This window comes from Acromyrmex echinatior, chromosome 2 (assembly GCF_024713525.1).
Source record: "Acromyrmex echinatior isolate Ae372 chromosome 2, ASM2471352v2, whole genome shotgun sequence".
NCBI lineage: Eukaryota > Metazoa > Arthropoda > Insecta > Hymenoptera > Formicidae > Acromyrmex > Acromyrmex echinatior.
Genome location: NC_141853.1, coordinates 21,575,207 through 21,596,180, shown reverse-complemented (window position 1 = coordinate 21,596,180; position 20,974 = coordinate 21,575,207). Strand labels below are relative to the sequence as shown.

Genomic DNA, 20,974 nt, shown 5'->3' with positions numbered 1-20,974 from the left:
GCGCTTCGTTTATGGATAATATAATGAATAATATAAATCGAGAAAGGGACTGTGAGAAAAATCAGATGAATAATCTAAATTGCAAATTGACAAAAATCGAAGAGATATGAAAAAAAGCGCGTGGTCACAATCATGTAATTGCACAGTTCGAATTATGGACGTATTACTGACATATTTTCAATCATACGTCTAAAAATTTAATAATCGATGTGGAGCGTTTATGATTTAGGTGTAGATAGATCTTGGCGCATACAAGGAGTAAGATATAAAAGAAGATAAATAAGCAAGATTATTCTTTGTCTATGACTAAGATGATTCTGTGATAGCAATAATAATAATTTATTACGACACCATAATTATCTTGATAATTTATGCAACGTATAAGTATAATAAAATTTGTTAATTTTTCTAGTTAAATACGTATTTTATATGAACGACAAAGAATAAGTTTCCATTGTTTGGTTAGAGTTAGAGTTAGAGTATGAAAAGACAATAAGCATGTACATTGACAAACGATAAGCAATGAGCTGCAAGCTGTGAACACCTCAAATTATGAACTTATTAAACAATATTCAAAAGCAAGTAATCGTTAAACTGAGCAAGCGTTACATCCATGCTCGACATTACTTGTTATGTGTTCATAATTTCTGAATTTATATTAATTCATCTATTAATATTGCTCATCTATGTACTTGGACTTTTTTTTCATTCTATTTTCTCTTAGTACAGAAACCCAATAATATATGAGAAAAACCCTGTTTGAGATACATATATTTTAATAAGTCTAATATATTTAACACACAACAAAAATATATTCAAACATATAATTTGTTACTCTTATCTAGAATATTTTCGTTATTTTCTCTCAATAATATATATTAATCTATAAACTCACCTTCATATAGTTCAATTACAACTTACAGCTCATTTCGCGTTTAGTCAAGGTGCAAGCGGCCAAAGAGGGCAGAATGTAAGTAAAACCACAGAGGAATAGAAATTAATAGTAGAATCAGCATCAAATGATAGAAGAAAAGAAACCGAAAAGAAGAGAGAAGAGAGAGAGAGAGAGAGAGAGAGAGAGAGAGAGAGACAGAAGAGAGAGAGAGAGAGAGAGAGAGAGAGAGAGAGAGAGAGAGAGAAAGTGAGGGTATATATCAGGAATCTCGCGCTTTTTCCGCTTGCAGAATTGGTCGCCACAGGTGGAGTCCACTACTTACGAGCTTCCTTCGGAACTAGAAATCGAGTTGAGACTTCCGGCGGTATCGCTGGCTGCAGATCCTTTGTTGTCAAAGCGCTGGTAGGCCGGCATGATCTCCTCGGATCGTTGTATGCTGCACGGCGTGCTGTTACGTTTCCGGTTCGATAAACCGGCACCGCGTGCCACGGCGCCGGCACTTCCACCAATGCTGATGATCATCCCGCCGCACTCTGCGTTGTAAACCAAACAAGAAATACCGCTAAACTATTGTCTTTTATTAATATCTGCGTACGCCGTTACTGCAGCGGCTCATCTCTCCCTCATCCTCAGGTATCCAAGAGAGCTACCGAATTTCCGGTTATTAATTTAGTGTATCTTCGCACGAGCAATAATAGAACAACAAACACAATTTCAAACATGTAAGATTTTGTTGGCTACTTCTCTCTCTCTCTCTCTCTCTCTCTCTCTCTCTCTCTCTCTCTCTCTCTCTCTCTCTCTCTCGTGCAAATTTCTTCTCTCATGCCTTGTTTTCTTTGCTTTCTCTCAGCTCTTTTTTCCAGAAATAGTCTAATGATCAGTGATAAAAAATGCAGAACTGAAATGAGACCTTGTAATTCGAGAAACATTTTAAATTGAATTCTACTAGGTAGGAAAAGGGAATGTAAAAATTTATTGAGGTGTTATATTTAGAGTGAAATGTAACGGGATAACATTGCTCGGCCATTTGCATTTGACATTAACATAGAAATATATTTAATCTTAGTATCCTACGTGAAAAATTATAAGTTTTGACGTTCGTTGTATTACAATTAGCGTGAGAGTATTTATGAACCATAACAGACTATTCTTTTTGGAATTACTAAATGCAAAATAAAATTAATTTATAGAAACATAAAATATCATTGACGATCCAATAAAAATTTGTTTCAATGGCAATAGATAGCACACAAAAGTATATATAAATAAACCTTCAGTCGTTTAGTATGTTTCATTAATCTCCTTAGAATAAATTTACGCAGGCTGTCGAAAGAAAAAATTAGTCAGAAACAATTAATGTATCTTTCTTTATGTATGATATTGATATTATTTCTATAAAATTTAATTAGTTGTAACTTTAGAAAAGTTAATGTGTATATTTACTCTACCATATTATTCCATGTTGTATGATTATTGAATAACTCTCCGGACGCCTTAAGTACAAAGATAATTATATATACAATTATACATATACATACATTTTGTACACTTATAATTTGTACATCGAATTTAGAAAAATGAAATAAAAATGTATAATTATCAAGTTAGTACGTAAGGATTGTCCGGAAATAATTTATCTGACAGCACATTCAACGATAAATTGTAATCAATGACATCGCATTTATCTGACAGCACATTCAACGATAGATTTGTAATCAGTGACATCGCAGAAATATATATATTGTAACGTAAATATACTCCGTAAAAGCATTGCAATGATTCAGGACATCGAAAAATCAAAAGCCGTGTGAGTAGCGTACTCTCACCTTAAGCACGTATCAACAGCGGCTTCTAAGAAATAATAAAAAAATAACGTATCACACAGGTGGCCAACTTACCTCGATGCAATTGAAAAATTCAAATTGACCACGCGACGATCTAGATTCAAAAGCTGTATGAAACGGAACGATTATAACGTGACACACGGTGCCGAGACACTATTCTAGAGTCACGAAAAGACGCCAGCACAACTATACTTGTGCAAATAGGATATGAGTTTCCTGATCTGCGTGGCTCGCGTCATGTCGGAATAAATATTGCATAACTAGAGACGATGGACTCTGCATCTCTGAAGAAATATAAAAAAAAACAGACGATATTTAACACGTATATTGATAGAGCTTATTATTAGAGCTTATTGTTAGATTACAGCCCAGGAAACTCGTGCGAACGTTTCTCTAGAAATAACGTATCAATGCTACGTAGAAATAGCATCTACGATCTAGAATAACGAGAAGGAAAGGAATCACCTCGTGACTATTTGTAGAAACGTGCAGATTCGCAAAATACTTTCTCTTCGATTGTATATAATAAAAAAAAAAAGAAAAATAATATTCGATGACAACGCATACGAGAATCCTTTGCGGATCCACTGTACTGAGCCGATTCAACTTTAGGCAAGAGAGTATTTTCCGACAACAATCACGAGAGAGACTCGCACGACTCCGACTAAAGCACGGCCTCTAAAGAGTGATGTGTAATGTGTTTCATTGTTGCTGTTAACAACGGTGTTCATCGGTAGAGACAGTATTTCTTGTTCTTCCTATCGCAAGTCCTCCTGCAACGTGTACTCACATTTCGTCGAAGGCTTGATCCAATTTTACGATTAATGGAATCAGAGTATACCTGAGTAAAAATCTCTATCAATAATGAGCGGTATTCATAGTCTGTTCTTATTTTAAGACCGTTTTAAGTAATATCGTAAGATGTTAACACGGTTCTCTGACATCGATTGGTTCGTGACATCTTAAAACTGATACTTAAAATGGTCTTAAATATAAGATCCGACTATGAGTACCACCCAATACCTCGCTCTTCCATTCGCGCGACAATTTTTATTACGCGCGATATGGATTATGCGTATCGTCCTTCATATTCCGCGACATAATAGTCTTCGTGCAAACATTCAGAATTCATTGTCGCGAAGACGTACAATTCGATGGTAAACGTCGCGCCCGCCCCCACGTAAGACGTAAATATCCCTCCCCGGCCACAGTCGATCGCTCCCGTGTCAATGCAAAAGTAATGAGGAAAATAAAGTGAAAAAGAGATGAAAAAGAGAGAAGTGTTTCTACTGAGAGAGAGCAAATCGGACCTGTCCCCGTCGCCGCTCCCCTCGCCGTCGCTGCTCGCGGAGCTCGGCTGCCGGCCGCTCCTACCACCGACCGTGTCCTCCGGCGGCAGGACCTCCTCGCTCCTGTGAACTGTAAAGGACGACTTCCCCTTCTTCCCGAAACCCAGCCGCCGTTTCCGTCCTTCCTCGCCCACGCATGTACCACCAACAGACGCACGTGGTATGTTATGGATTTTGCGTGATGTGATAACAGTTTTGTTGTTCGTTTCGTTTCGTTCGTTCGTTCGTTCGTTCATTTGTGGTTGCAAGTTGCGGTAGCAAGAGCAACAGTTGTAAGCATAATGTCAGTTTATAGAGTCAATTTTTTTTACAGACGTATACGTTTTTTTTTTTCATGAGTATACGAGAGTATCAATTCAAGTTTTTTTTTTTGGCGATCGGTCCAGCAAATCGATGATGGTGATCCGTGTGGAGTGTTCCATGAACACGAGCACACGAGAGCGCGGGGCGACGATCGGCCGCCACGATGAGAAATCGTGCAGGTGGGTGCAGATCGATGACGTGAATGGTCCCCCAGCGTCGAGAGGTGGTTGGTTGGTAGAAGTAAAGTGTGAGTGTGTTCATGTCGAAGAAGAGGCAGATAGAGATGAGGAAGGATGGCGGAGAAAACAAGAATACAATTAGAATGTACATACTGCCCCGCTTATTGGGTTTTTTTGCTTTGTCACGATATGCTCTTGTTATCGTTCAATTCGTTATCCGAATCGAAATGCAATCCGCGCAACCGTAGTGACCAAGACTTGAAATATGAAGAATAAGACAACAGATAATGAATAATTAGTAGAATAAAATCATTCAAATAGAGCACAACGTACTTTTTGTATCAACTGGTTTAGTAACTTTATCTTACGTTTCATATGTATAAAATACTTGGAAAATACCATGTATAAAATACCTATATTTAGAATTTTATATACAAAGTAGTTATAACTGCATATAAAGTATGAATCTAAATATTTTATATATAAAATACTTACACATAAAGTATTACATGACTAAGTATTTTATACATAATAATCAATCACTAATTCTGCATTTCAACCGCTCACGTTTTCAAACACATGCAAGCTTATTTCTTGTTACCCGTAGTTTCTTATTCTTCTTATTCTTCATTCTTCATTCACATTTTGACTGTAAACTTTATATAAAACGTAACTAAAAATTTTTGTTGTATGCGCTCAAAGCTATTGAATTTATCTTCATTAATATTTAACAAAATGCGTATATCGACGACATATTTGCATTATCCTCATTTGTACGCACGTAGCGAGAGCACACCGTTATAATCTACACACTAACGATACTAAACTACTCTATCCTAATTTACGAAATATTGATGTTCTGAAGAAAACGATATCCTTTTCACTAAAGAGAGAAGATATAAATGTCAGGAAAATAGAAAACTGTCTAATGTCGCGCAAGATGGTGTCATCGATCAAACGTTCTAATATCGCGCACCGGAAGACTTTAGTTTCGCGCGAACGATCGATCTTTACGAAAATCACGACTACGTATAACACGTAGAGACTAAACGCAAACTTAACTAGAAATGGCCAGCGTGACAATGTGTTACCTGTCGCAGATAATTGGCTGGTACTATTGCTCTTCTTGCTCAAACCCGCTTGGTACTGCACCGCGCTTCCGCTACTGCTGCCACTTCCGCTTTTACTTCCTGGCGAGCTCTTACGACCTCTTCTCGTTGCTTCTTCAACGTTCAATGCAATCGCAGTATCGCTGAAACTACCCGTGTCTGCGAAACAAGAACATGTACTTGTATACGTGTAGAATTAAATCAGAGCGGCCCGAGGGTGAAGTAAAAACTATGAGCCACATCTCTGTGTGTTCCTGTCTTTTGTTATGTCAGTTTAGAAAATAAAGGAATGAAAGCACGACACAAACTTACATAATAGAATATAGCTTCGGTCAGTTAAATTAAAAATTTAGCAACACACGGTTGAAAACATAATTATCATGTAAAATATAAGGAGCAATGCGCGTGTAATCTTTACTCTACTATTGTTGAAGAAAGATAGAAAAAGACGTTTCGTGACTCGGCGAACTCAAAAGGAACTTTTAGAACATTTGCGTGGACGTGTGTCTGTAGTTTATTAACTACCGCTAAATTCGAGTGCAACTAGTTCGTGACTGTAAATCTCGACGAAAATTCATGTTATACTTTTGCAGAGTTCGGTCTTCGCTCTCTTAGTTATATATATTACGTCATCGTGACAGTAAAATCGATGTCTGTTTAAAGAGAATTTATATTCAGCGAAAAATCAGAGCTATAAGCGTTAAATAAAATTTCTATTAAACAGCAAGATGTGGATACAGTAGATGAATACAATAGAGTGGACAAGATAGAGAAATCAAATTTAATAATCAAGAAATGTAATTTTAATAAACGCAACTTTCGATATTATAGATATGTAAAATTATTAAAAGTCCATAAATATACGATTATGTTTATTCAATAGATAACATAATCGATGCAAATATGTCTTGTTATTAAAAAATGGAATTTGTCGAGAAATAACATTTTAGAGAGCTAATTTCAATCACTATGAACTTTCTCTCTTACCTTTCTCGTCTTGCGGCACATCGGCATTACTGAGACTTCTGGTGAACTGACTTCTCTTATCATGCTCGTCATGGCCATTGTCGGTGACCTGGCGTCTGGACGTCTTCTCGTACGAACTCGACTGACTGGTGTACTCGCTGCTTTCGGGCATAGATGAAGAACGACGATTCCGAGCGTCGTCGTCGTCGCGACGATCGGCGACGACGTCGACGTCGTAAGCGGATTTTTTTCGGGATCGTCGTCGAGCGGACGACAAGGATGACGGCGGCAACGGTGGCAGAAACGTCGACGCCACATCGGCGACATTGGCGAGCGGCGACGTTTTCGTGTTTTGTGGGTGTTGGTGGTGATGATCGTTGATCCGTGGGTGGTAGTTTTTAGCAGTGTCGGAGGTAGCGGTTTGGGAATCAAAGAGACTCGAATTAGCGTTACCAGGGCGGGGTGCTCGGTTACGGGGCCTACGCGGATCGCACGGGCCAAATCCGCAGTTCTCGCTGCACTGGCTCTCGCTCTCCATCGAGTACTCGTAGTACTCGAGGGTGTCGCTGATCGCCACGTTCCTCTTACTACTTCCCTGCGGTTGCTGGTGTTGCGCTTGCTGCTGCTGATGCTGCCGTTGCTGCTGCGGTTGCTGCTGATACTGCTGACTTGAGTGCCGCTGTTGCTGCTGATGGAACTGCATGAATTGCTGCTGACGCTGCCTCTTCTCGAGCATTTCGAGATCCCTAGCCTCCGGACAGCTGCTGTTCCGCCTACGATATCTATGCTTCGTCTCTAACGATGAACGCCGAAGATCGTCACCCTTTCGCGATAGCGATCCCGACCTACCTAACTCCGAGGAGGACAGTGCTAGCTCACGACACTCCGGGCAACTACTCTTACGCCTAGCGCGCGATATGTATCGCGCATCGCGATTCGAAGAACGTTGCGACCCTGACCTAACTAGCCCGCGTGCCATCGGATAACTGCGATCCTGATATCGGTCCTCATGATCGTATCTTGCGTCTAAGTAGCTATCACGATCTTGTTCCGCGTCAAAGAAGCCCGATCTAATGCCGTCGTTTGCTCTAGCATTCGCCACGTAGCCCGAAGTACGACGGAAATAATCAGCGCCGACTACCGTCTCCATCGATCCGAACTCCTCGTCAGACTCCAGTACAGTTCTCTCACCGTTTCCTCGCGGACCATACATTCGTAGATCTCTACTCTCTGGACAACTGCTATTTCGCTTGCGACGATAAATACGTCTAGCACGGTCTGCAAGCGAATTCACGTCTTCGTCTGAGTGTAGGGTTGGCGTAGACTCCGTACGTTGGATTGTCATCAATTTCTTGCTCTCCATTCTCGATTGAGCGCCTGACACGTCTCTGATCCGTGGCAGGATCTCGTAGTCACCTGCGCCTCCATCTCTACTACCTCTCCTATTTCTTCGCCTTCGTCTTCGCGGCACAAATCCATCTTCGTATGTTTCCGCCTTACTGTGCGTAGTCCAATAATTGTAATCGTCGGACGAACGAAAACTGATGTAATCGTCCATCGTGAACTTTTTGTCATCATCATCAGATAGTGCATAACATTTTCCCTGAACAGCACAAGAACGTTTCGTTACATCATGAAAATATTCACCTTCGCGCACTGATCCACTAGTTCTTAAGGCACAAATGCCTTTGTCTAGGTAACTAAACTGCTTCTGTTCGTAGTCCTTTTCCCGATCTATAAATCCTTCGTCGTAATCAGTGTCCCAGTTCTCGCGAGTCTTATACCTATCCTCTTGATAAGAACGACCAGTTGCTCCATGAGACCGCAGGACACCTTTTACGTCCTTCGACATCCACTCATCCATGTTAGTAGATTTTGTGACATCGTGGATTTTTGTGGCGGATCTCGCGAGAATATCACGATTATAATTTTTATTAGACGAAAAAGTTTCCTCAATATTACTATAGATATCACCAATCGAAGTACGAAGATCGCTGTCTACTTTCTTGGTTCTTGTTCCTGGAGATATATCCCTAATATACGAAGTGTCGTGATTCAAGTAACTTCCATCCATGTATTTTTTCTTATTAATATCATCCTTGTCCAGAACATTCCTGAGATTAGCACGATCGTTGTCACTAAAGAGACCATTGTCTTCCGTTAAATGGGAACTATAAGAAGCTTGATAATCGTCGGTCTCGGTCTTCTGCTTGTCGAAACTGGGAACGTAAATCTCCGTTTCGCCGCAACTAAATTCCGAGTCATATCCATAAAACGGTTTGTGGTCCTGATCGAGCAGAAAATCGTAATTTGTCTCTTTATTCGTGAGACTCGTAGGCACTTTGTCGTCACCGTTAGAATCGTAGTAGGATTTGCTCTGATCGTCCAGCGCAGGTATCTTGTCACCATACCCGGCATCGCTGAGAGAGAGATTCCGCTTGAGTTTTCTTCTGGCCGTCCTGAGACTGTCGTCGCTGAATATGTTGCTCGAAATGCTCTCGTACTCGAAACTCTTGGCCCGGCGCGATAGCAGACCGACGGCCCCTGGCCTAGTACCGAAACGATCACCGTATGTATCGTGCATCACGTCGAAGCTCCTAGTCTTAGCGGACAAAAAAGACCTACGCGGATGCAATCTAGCGTCTATGCTCCTAATATCGAAATGATCAGGGAGGTCGATCGAATCGACAATCGGTTGCCTTATCCTCGTCTTCGTCCTCGTCGTCATGGTCGTCGTCGTCGTCGTCGTCGTCGTCGTCGTCGTCGTCGTCGTCGTCGTCGTTATCGTCATCGTCGTCGTCGTCGTCGTCGACGTCGTCGTTCTCATCACCGCGGAATCGTTACGTGCACGCGACAACGTACCAAATCCTCCTGCGAGATACGGCGTCGAATACCTAGAGCGAAACTTTTCCACAAAACGATCGTTAAAGTTGACGCGGAGGCAATCTTCGACGTATATCGCCGGTATACGATTCTTAGCGCTACTAGCTACGAGTCTCTCTGGCTTGAGTATGTACCCCTCGGAAACGCTGTACTCGCTGGTCTCGGAGCTGTAATATCTCAGCATGTTCTCGTCGACGGTCTGCGATCTCGTGAATGGCGTACACATCTTTTTGTACAACGAGCGTACCACTGCGGACTTGCTCCGTACGAGGGGATATAGGGTGGGACACTTGCTAGGGTTGTTGCTTTTGGGCTTGATGGGACAATGACATTCGCTGCAGGGTACCCTAAGTTTGTGCCTGCGCCTATTGCGCCTAGGGGGCGGGGGTATGGGGGATATGGCACTGGGTATTAAAACTGTCGGTCTGTAAACAATGTTTTTCATATAGAGAGTTTAGCACTTTTGCGGGAACACAGCCAAAGGGTAAGCCCATTCCGCTTTCCATCTTTCTTTAGCTCCTTTTTCTCTCTCTTTTTCTTTCTTTTTTTCTTTTTTTTTTATATAACCGCGCGTTCGCGATCGATCGAACGCATATCGGTCATTAACATCTCGGAATTCGACTCTGTCGATTCGCCGAGAACAACGGGTCGGCATTTCAGAAGAGACACGCGGCGATCGATGTACTTAGCAATGCTTTTTCTTCATCTCTATGAACGCGATGAGACACAACTACTTAACCGTTCGACCAACGCCACGCACTGATCCCTGCTTTCTTAGAATGAGATACTAATTAAATGGACATTGACACAGTGCATAGGAAGTGCAATCTAATTATTCTGTAGAGAAGGCGCGAAGGATATCGGAAGACTTGACACGTACACAAGCAGGATGTGAAAATGTGCAACTACAGGATACCCATTTAGTTGACAATGTCCATTTAATCCAGGGATTTTCCTTGACTCGAGAGGTTGAGCCGATGAGTGTGCTATTCTTCAGATTATCGATTTTATCGTGACATAAAGGACGTATAACGATGCATTATAATGTTGCAGCGATATATGTATATTTAAAACAGCACGCTCGATCCTCAGATCCTCCTTCCTACGGGGTATTCTATTGAATCTGCGTTGCTTTGCACATTGATTGCCGCAACACGAGGTAATTCGTACGCTAAAATAACGGAAATTTAATTATAAAACTATACTCACATTAGCGCTCTCGATCCACGTGGTCGTTCCGATTGCGTACTAAAGGCACTGCTCGTTACCGAAGCTATGCTTTCCATGTCAGAATCTCCAAGATCACCCAATACATCTTTGTCGGGACTTAAATGCCCCCTCCTCGGCCTGTGCATTCTGTGAGCGTGACTGTGTGACAATGTTAATGGATCGTGTCCGATTGAAGGAAGATCCGAGTCCGAAAGGCCACTATAATGCCTTTCCCAACCTGAGAATAAATTAATTAATTATTGAAGATACAATAAAAATTTATAAAAAGAATGAGTTAATATATTAACTATTATGTTGGTTGTCATTCTTTCAATAGTATAAAAAAATAAGCAAATATCGGAAAAACGCAATAACTTTTCCGATGAAAAACATTAAACCTCTCATACCAGTGCTCCTGTATATCGACTGTCTGTTGCGATGTCTCATGAATCTTGCTCGTTCCTCAAAATCTTGCGTGACTCTTTCCTTTAAAGCTGCCGGGATTTGAGGTAGCTGACGTTTCTTTGGCGATCCAGTAGGTGTGGCGGTCGCCGATCTCGAGCCGAATCTAAATAGGTAGCATTAGTAAGTCCAGTTCTAGTTCCCACAAATATATAATCTAGATAATCTAGATGTCAAAAGAATTTTCCCTGTGATATTTTATACCTTGTCGTATGAACGTATCCGTGCGAGTAGGGAATGGATCTATGCTCGGGTGGAGATAAGGAACGATGACCGGTGGGACTCTGAGACCTTCCTCGATATCTAATGCTTGGAGAATCCATAGGTGCCGCGCTGTGCGACCTGTGACCCATCATTCCCCGATGGATCTCGTCCTGCGGTACATATTTAATAATGTACATCTCTATAAATGTTATCTAATAACATGTACATATCGATTTCATTTTATTTATTTTAGTCTAGTTAAAAGTTCCCTCAGTCGAACCTCAGATACTGTCACTCCTTTTATAAATGCTCCATTAAAAAAATTTTTGCGATCGGTGCTCAGATGATAATTAAAAACGTTCTCGAACACTTACTTTACGATATGTCTGGTAACTCGAACTGATAGTAGCGGGTTGGTCATGAGAAATCATTAGGGCTGCCCTTTTGCGTCCCTGAGGTGACATATCTCTTCGACTCCGATGCTCACCATCGATGCAGAGTTCCCTCTCCGGCGGTGGGCTAGAATAGTGGCTGCTCCAGCATGCGTTCATTTTTTTTTCATCAATCAGTGAATGTTGTGTGCCTTACAAGTTAAATGAGGCGAGTGCTGTGATCTCGCGCTAATCATTAAAATGCATGCGGCCAGGATGGTGGGAAAGCGGAAAAAAAGATGTTCAGAACGCTAGGAGCGAGAATGAGCTACACAGCACCGAGAACGGAGCCAAAACGTGAAAATAAAAATAAAATCCGCAAAGTCCTTTCATTCGTTATCTTTCAAATCTTCTTCGTATCTTTCATATTTTGGCGCATAAAATATAAGCGTGAGCTCAATTCGACTTTTCAGATTGCAAACTGCAAATGCATATCTCCTAATTTGGCGCGAAGCAGCTCCAAGTTACTCGGCAATGCAGTCGAACGTTCTCCTTGGTGTTCTCGATCGCGGGATTCTTTTCGTTGCCAAAAATGAAAGTACACGCGATAAAAAAAAGGGTGACTCGTCATAAATTAAGAATATGCCGTGTAAGTGCGTTAGATGAGTGCCAAGTACGTAAGTATTGTACGTCGAAAAGAACGATCGTGGCGCAAAGTGTGTAAGATATCCAGAATAATTTTCACCACTTTTGGCAACGAAAAATCTGGCGAATTGCAATCGAAGCTTCGAGAAATTCAATCCACCCCGGCCGATGCACTGCAATGCACTAAGCATTCTAGAAGCCATGTCTTGCATCTAATACAATATGCGTATATGCAAGAAGCAATGACAGCATGACGTCTAAAGTGCCTACATGAATGGCGATTTGCTAAATATTCGTATTTAATATATCGTTGTTCATTTCACTATATTTTCGCGCCTTGACAAAGAACGAAAACGAAAGATAGATATTGTCTCAAAAATTTTATAACACCGAAACATATTGTGCATTGCAATATTCACCGACTTGCGTGTACAATATCGCGCGCGTGAAAAAGTACAAAAGGCGTTAGAGATTTTCTGTTTGTCGATAGTAGTTCCCGTCACCGACGACGTCCGTATCAGAGTCGTTGTTTCTTTTTTTCTCCAAAAAAAGGACACTTTCTTTCCTCCTTTCCTCCCATCCACGCTTGGAAGTAATATCCTTGTCAAATAAAGGTTTCTCGTGTCTTTGTTGTCCGTTCTTAAATTAAATTAGCTATATGATCACGTCAGTACACGTCCCATTGTCACGTCCCTATTACATCTCCGGCTTGTCGGCACGACTAACTGACTGATCTACGCGCAATACAGAACCTAGCGGTGAGGATGCAAGACGTGTGACTGCGTGATTCGTGAAAGATAAGATATAAATTGTAATGGCCGTACCGCTTATAATTTGACGGCATATTATGAAACCTAAAAAATAAATCACAAAGCACACGATTAAAATTAAAATCAATGGGCGATGGCGCGGCCGCGGCCGACGCGTCATTGTCTAATTTTTTTATCTCTTCACAAGTCATATATTTTTAACATGAAACATTTTGTCCGCATTAAATGTATCAATTTAAAATATGTCCAATTATGGATTTTTATAGATGCGTATGCTAAAAAAAAATTCCTGATTGAAAATGGGCGAATTAGAAGAGTTTGATCATATCTATCAGAATTCTGGTTATCTCAATTGGAATTATAATAGATCGAATTAGAAAATTCTTTGTCCATTTTTGATCTGAATTCCAATTAATGCAACCAGACTATTTTTTTCAGTGTAATATTTTTTAATTCTATCAATATTTTTAGGATATCGCGAAGACATGAAAAAAATGGTATAGAATTTGTATAATATTATGGAAATAAATTTTTTTGTAATTCTCGTGTGATACATCAGAAAAGCTATTCGTAGTTCGTCATTAAATATAATAACGTTCGCGCAGAATTATAATAAAAATATTTTATTAAAACGCAGACATTGTTCATTGTATTAGAAGCTTGATTTGACGATGGATATGTTAATATAACTGGCGAAACCCTTTCGAATAATCTCATTAAACGATATTGAAGGTTGTTTAAATATGCGCAGGATGTCCGCTGCTCTCAAAGCAGACTGGAATGTTTCAATTATTCGGAGAAAGCTTTTACAGGCTAATGCGCGCTTAGAAGCGTTCGCTTTGCAGATCGAAGCTGATATAAAAAAAGTGCAGAGTGATGCCGGATAGTATCTCGGCTTATCCTCATCTCTGCCACTCTATCTGCCAAGCCTATCGAAGATAGCCTACGTGTTCATTGAATTCGCTACATTGATTCGATTTGCCGCGTGTATCGTCGATGAAAAAATTTATGGGCAAGCTATCTTTAAAGCGAGAGCAAGACGTGTGTTGACATTGAAACAATTTTAAAAAGTTTACTTGCTAAAGGGAGTTACAAAGAATTATATGAAAATTATAAATATCGCGCATATGCATATCACAAATTTTGTTACGTAATAAATTTCGTTGTCGTTGATGATTAATTCACGTCAACGCAGATTTCACAGATTTCATATTTTCGTAACTGAATAATTTATTACACTAGCAATAAATTATATTTAACTTTCTTCTCTGAGATCCATTAATTTAGTAGCTGTGTGATTTCGAATAAGTTCATTATTATTACAGATTAGCTCTTTAAACAGTTGTCTTCTTATCTTCATTCTCTTTTGACGTGCACTATTGCTTCTTTCGTTTCGCACATAAGTAGAGACTTATGACTTATGAAAGCTTCGACATAAAAATTACTTTACACTCAAGAATAATAATCGGACATTGTCACTGAAGTGTTAATATGGATACGAGTTTCAGGCTGACTTCCGGAGCTAGCAACGGTCGCGGGATAACTGCTATGTCAATTGGCTTGTTGCCCAGTTTTATAACTTAGCTTTTACCCTCTCTCTTTCTTTCGATTGACCCCTTCCGCTCGAATCTTATCTTTTTTCAAACTTCCGTTAGCTATCATTTATTTTATATATTCGTACTTGTCTCTATTTTCTCTCTGCACTTGGCTTACATTTTAGTCATGTAAGAAAGAAAGCAAATCAGAACTCAGTATTGGAACCGCTTCCAAAACTTCACGGAAACTATTTTCAAATTATTAAAAGAAACAACTCTCTACAATAACTTTATGACAAATGATCGGTAAAAAGAGGGCAAAAGAGTAAAAGAAATTAATGAAGACTTTTTTATCGTGTATTTATTTTAAGCCACGTAAAGTTCTCTCTAATTGCATGGATTCGATAAACGTCCAATTCTAATGGTAGGATATTAAAGGAAGAAGTTCTTGCGGAAAAATATTCTGTATCGTACACTGAAATAACATTTCTTTGTATAATAAAGATCACGAGAATAATTGTTACGCAATAATAACGATAATAGTTACGAAATCTGTAAACTAAATTTTAAATCGATGACAGCAATTCTGTCAGATTAATATCGTAATTCTTACCCATCAAGTATGTTGAATTTGGATGCCGCATTTAATTTTCAATAATGTATAAAATATAAACTTATCTCTATTCGATATCTCATGATTCTCGCGTAAATGTTTCGATTTGCGTATGACGGATTTATGCAGTATTCAACGGAGACATTCTAAGCTAATTGAATTAAACGATTTTTTTCCGACGGTTTAAATATACTCTCTTTCGTTAGACCAGGAGATTTATATATATTACAGAGATTTTAAGAAATAGCCTTACCTAGAGGAACTGCCAATACTGCTTATGCTAGCACCGTCAGCCGTTCTCCTCTGTTCTCTAGACATGTCACAATCCGTAATGTCGCACTCCGAGGTGTCAGAGTCACTTAATCTCGAGGTGGTCGATGGCGGACTAAGATGACAATCTATCATGTCATCATCTTGGTAATGCCTGAAGAATAAAAATAGTTAATAGTCTTAGCGATAGTAGTCACACTCGTTTTGTTGCATTTGTTGCAGTTTATCTCTATTTGTTTAGAAACAAAAGAATGAACAAAATGAATTTGTAAAATACAGATTTCTGAGATAAGACATTGTACAATGTTACGTCACATTATACGCAGAGAGAGGTATAACATAGGAACATTGTCAAACATTCCGTAAGGGATTCGTATCGATGCGAGGCATTTATTTGATCGCTTTTAGCATTGGCATTGGAACTACTAGCATCCGCGAGTGCGAGTCATACCTAACGTGCCGGTGTTCTCCGTGAGCGGTCAGAGAATGCCATTCTGGTTCCTCGTCCAGGAGACATACTGCCAATTCCAGGACAGCCTCGCCGAGGAAATCGTTCGCCTCGTACCTAGCGTAGTCCCAAACCGTAATTTCCAGTGCTCTTTTCCTCAGGTCCGAACGTCTGACTCCATTATAAACAAAAGTCTGATTCCATCTGGGATCATTCGTGTTTGCCACAGTCTTCGTACGTCGTTTCGATTTTTCGCTACAGTGACATTTAAAAAAGAGATGTATAAAACACTCGGAAGTTTAGTCGGTAATTAAATTAGAATAAAATAGGCCACAAACTGAATAATCATTGTTATAACATTTTGCATGGAAAGAACAATTTTGATAAAATATCTAAAAATTTAAGTAGATACAGACCTAAAAATAATTTTGTTGGATCATCAAAATAATTATGCAGAAAACTCAAACATAATGAGCAATGCTGCAAAAAGTTTCAACATTCTATCAACCAGCTTGAGCGTCCTACATAATTATTTTGATAATCCCCAACAAAATTATTTTCAAACCTACATAGCTAAAAATTTTTAGATACTTCAGCAAGACCGTTCTTTTTCAAAACAAAATTATAATGTTAACGTATATACATCAAATAATATATTTTAAACAATGTATTTTGAGTTGAGTTGAGTTTTTATGATATTTGATTAAATTTATCTGTACATGCTTCGATACTCAAATTATGAATATCGGAGCATTCACAGGTATTACGCGTATTTCTTCGAAATTTTCAATTGAAATGTACTATCATCGAATACTATAAAATAATACTCAGTAAATTCACTTACCTTTTATCAGGAAGCAGAAAAACTTTGGCGTAAGGATTTCTAGGTTGGCCGTTGCTCTTTGGGGTGAGTCCCGCGGCGCATATTATCGTGACAATCAGCTGAAGTCCCACGGGATCGAAGCCCAGCTTCACCTGGATGCTGCCGCCCACGTTCACATTTCCAGTCGGATGTCGGGAGTGTCGACTGCGTCCTTGGGCGTACAGGTCCGGCGAGCCCGGCGACGTCACTAAAACCGAGGGTTTCTCACGCCTCGCGTCGTACAATTCTGCAAGTGATCGTGCAGCTTCGACTAGGATATAACTTTCCGTATCTACGATCTTGCAGCGATTCACGTGAAGAGAAGGTACGCGCGAGATTCGTCATAAGGAAAGTAACGAATAGAAGTAAGAGACGACGGTAAATGAAGAAGAAGAAATTCGGGTGGTCCAATGAATGAACAAACTCTCATGCTTTTATTGCGCTAACACATTCATTGCCAACCGATCACTGGCACTTACATTTATTGGCAATGAATATGTTAATATTCGTGTTCATACGATATGTATTAGATAAATAGTCAAACGACAGAAAGATTGAAAATGTATCCTCAAGACGTCCAAAGTAGTGTTTGAAAGATTGAGATGTCTATTAGACGTCTATTCGAGAAATCTCTGCGTCGATCGGATACTTGAGTGTGCGAAATTATAGATGCGAAAACCAAGTTCTATCTCACAACGTCATCGAACCCCTAGGGATGTTGCAAAATCGATAAACTATTTCTGAACAGTTCTGGAAACACCCACGTCTTTCGTAGAAGTGAAGTCCGCATGCACGGGTTCTCACAATCACGGAAATCCGTGACAACGAGCCACGAAAGGAATGAGGGGAGTTATTATGATAATAATGTTAGATCGATATATAGTGGAGATAATAGACAGTGTAGTGAATACAGCAAATTACATTTATCCATAAGGATTACACGAGATACTCGTGATTTGTTATAAGTAGAAAGGAAGCACGAGATATGAGGGATTTATATATTATATATCGGCATCTTTATATCTTGTATAATACATATAATATATAATAGTTGTTGCTCCCATAAGACTATACCTATACAACGGTGCTCTTTTAACGAAGGGAGGAGGAAGGGTGCATTAGCACTACGATCTACATCTACGTTAAACATCGACGATACTCAAGGCAGAATAAATAATAAATCAATCTTCGTTGCTTCGCCATACGTCTTGTCGTAGCATCGAAATCATGATTCCGGTTCCGTTTGTTGAGATTTGAAGGCAAAATCTCACGAAACGGTGGTCGATAACGGAGATAAAAGGCTAATGGTACAGGCAAGAAACACTGATTAATAGAAAATGATTTAAAGAAAGTTGTCTGAGGCCTACCCCATAGTAAGCATTTCTTAAGACCTGAAATGCGAAAAATGTAATTCGTAGCATAATGTTATTTTTCATATGCTTAATACGTACACTTATGCGAGTAACGCAATATTATTAACGAGAGGCACAGTGCACTGTTTTACGTGTAATGAGATTTAATTAATAAATATTTTATTAATCAAAATAATTAATTTTCAACTCTTCCGTCTGTTTTTAATTTGTGCTGATTTTCTTATTATTCATCTTCCCTATAAATCTTACCTAAAATAGTATAAAAAAATTTACGGAAAAATTTTTTAAATGAAACAAACTACGTAATATTTTCTTTGATCAACTAAAAGGAAGATGTAAATGCATTTCAAACAAAATATTTCTGATTCTATAATAATCACATTCAGTTTAAAACAAAACATCTTCCTAATATACTCTTTTCTAACTCTTTGTTGCTACATCCAAATTGACATCCTGAGAAGAATGGAAGTCGATCTACCTAAAACGATCTCATCCCTTTTAATTGTATAATTACTATTTGTGTATATACCTGCAAAATACAAACAATAATGCAACATTACAACAATGTTATAATTTCTCAATCAATATAATAGTAATATAACATGTTGTATAACACACTGTTGAGTAGAAAATTATAACATTAATGTAATGTTACTGTTTGTGTTCTGCGGTTATATATAATTTTATATATGTATATATATAATTTCTTGTAACGCTTATTAAAATGTTTATTAGAATAACGCTCGGTACTAAAAGCCCACATGCAAGACTACTATATTATACCAAATTGATAATAAATATATTTAGAGTTTTATAAAAAAAAATATGTTACAAGTATATTCCGAGTTTGAGCGAAACGAGTGATAGAATAATCTAGATCACGACATTTGTGATACATAGAAGCGAAATCAAGTCGGAAGACGGCCGGAAACGAAACGTGCTCTGTGTATAGTCACCTTTGTGGTGCGGCGTCGGAGGCCCGGAGATGGTTTCGTGTTTCTGTCTCCACTGGCTCTGAGCAACAATTCTCCTGGATGTCATGGGCGTCGATGGGCCCGGTCCTGCAGGCGCCATACCCATTGTCGATAACTTTCTCTCAACTATGAGCTCAATCTGTGGCTCCAACCTCGATTCGGCGATGATGTCGTAAACCTCTCGGAAGCTTTTGCCTTGAAGGGACCTTCCATTCCATGCGATCACCTCGTCACCTGAAACAGCCGCAAGGGATCGAGCGTCGTCCGATTCGTTCTTATGGACGGTCGTGGGAACGGAAACGGTTTGCTCGCGATTGTTACGAGCGCTGTCGACAAGCCGTGCGCTTTCAAAGCATCGAAGTTGAAAGTACGGATTACCACGACAAAATTTATTAATTAATGCAAAACTAACAATCAATTTCCGGTTATGATTTTTCTAAAGCAGAGCGACACAAATTTTGCAATTTACAATAAGTATATTCCGTGAACAAAGTTTTATCATCACGTATTATCATAATTTCGTCGTAAATAGATAAGACTTGGACGATTAAAAAATTCTCCGAATTGTTTGATCCGAACTTTATAATCTTACCGGGTCTAAGTTGACCTTCTACGTCCGCCGTGCTACCCTTTTTCACTTTCTCGATCAGAGCGCCCATGGAACCATCTTCTAATAGCTTGCCACCGACAACTTTTAGTCCGAGTATACTACTACAGCTTCCGGAACCGGCCGATTTTCGTAAAACCATGTGGCCGATGATCTTCTGACCGTCTTCGCTCGCTTGCCAGGATAATGGATGCTACGGAGCGCGGATAGTATTTCTTTACTGATAATGAGTGTCATACCTTTATAAACCATTAACTATACATATGGATAGTCCGGATTCTGGTCTGATCTTAAATAAGAAAATTTAATAAAATCTAGAGATATTTTATGTGACTTTAATTAATAACCAGTTAATTATGAAATATACTGTTGTTTTGTTGTAAAAGTAATTAATTACAATCATATAGAAACTCATTGTTTATAAAAAACTTGTATAATTTCATCAGTTTCCAGTATCCTGACGTATTTCCATTTTATTGATCTATATTTATTAATTAAAACACAACTAATAGAAAACAATTACAACACATATCAGTTTACAAATACTATTGAGAAATGCTTTGCGTCTTGCAACACATTTCTCTTGCACTATTTGAGATTAAAAAATGTTGTAAGATACAAATATATAATTTTGAAACTAGCATAGGATTTGAGAGGATACGAATTGGTAAATTGTGTCGAGATACAAAAAAGAACAATATAATTAATTAGAAAATGGAAATAACTTTAATTGACTATTTTAAATAAATTGTTTCTAACAAGTAAAAGCTTCATGTTTTTAACTTTCACGAAACCTTTCGCTATCCTCTCAACGAAAAAAGTGGTCTTTGATGATTTTCGACGATCTAGGCACGTTGGAAAATTTAGAACAAGCAACCCATGCTGTTGTAACATGAAACATATAAAAGCGAATAGTGGCCATTGCTTCATGCGTTACATGCGTGATTAGCAAATATTACAATACCTAGGCATTCTATACAGCATGCATCCCGCACCTGTCCAATTTTTCAATGTCCAAAGATCCCCAGAAAACTTAGAAAAAATTATAGATATACATGTATTGCAGACATGCAAATAACACTGCGTGGTCGTCAATATGCGTA

General features: G+C 39.0%; 1 protein-coding gene across 12 annotated transcripts in view; it reads right to left on the bottom strand.

Annotated features, from left to right (window-relative positions):
* Positions 1-20,974, bottom strand: part of Rim (Rab3 interacting molecule) — a 66,200-nt gene that overhangs the window by 9,852 nt on the left and 35,374 nt on the right. For 5 of the 12 annotated variants that reach the window (XM_087402963.1, XM_087402953.1, XM_087402959.1 and 2 more), the window contains 14 exons: positions 19,857-20,064; positions 19,247-19,498; positions 18,285-18,308; positions 16,900-17,164; positions 16,059-16,310; positions 15,591-15,761; positions 13,244-13,273; positions 11,778-11,934; positions 11,404-11,573; positions 11,145-11,305; positions 10,738-10,975; positions 6,667-9,194; positions 5,662-5,838; positions 1,218-1,428 (listed from right to left, as the gene is read on the bottom strand). In XM_087402963.1, coding sequence (XP_087259089.1) covers positions 1,218-1,428; positions 5,662-5,838; positions 6,667-9,194; positions 10,738-10,975; positions 11,145-11,305; positions 11,404-11,573; positions 11,778-11,934; positions 13,244-13,273; positions 15,591-15,761; positions 16,059-16,310; positions 16,900-17,164; positions 18,285-18,308; positions 19,247-19,498; positions 19,857-20,064 — 4,844 coding nt within the window. The remainder of the gene's footprint in view (positions 1-1,217; positions 1,429-5,661; positions 5,839-6,666; positions 9,195-10,737; positions 10,976-11,144; positions 11,306-11,403; positions 11,574-11,777; positions 11,935-13,243; positions 13,274-15,590; positions 15,762-16,058; positions 16,311-16,899; positions 17,165-18,284; positions 18,309-19,246; positions 19,499-19,856; positions 20,065-20,974) is intronic. The other 7 variants (XM_087402954.1, XM_087402957.1, XM_087402956.1 and 4 more) reach the window with 7 other exon arrangements.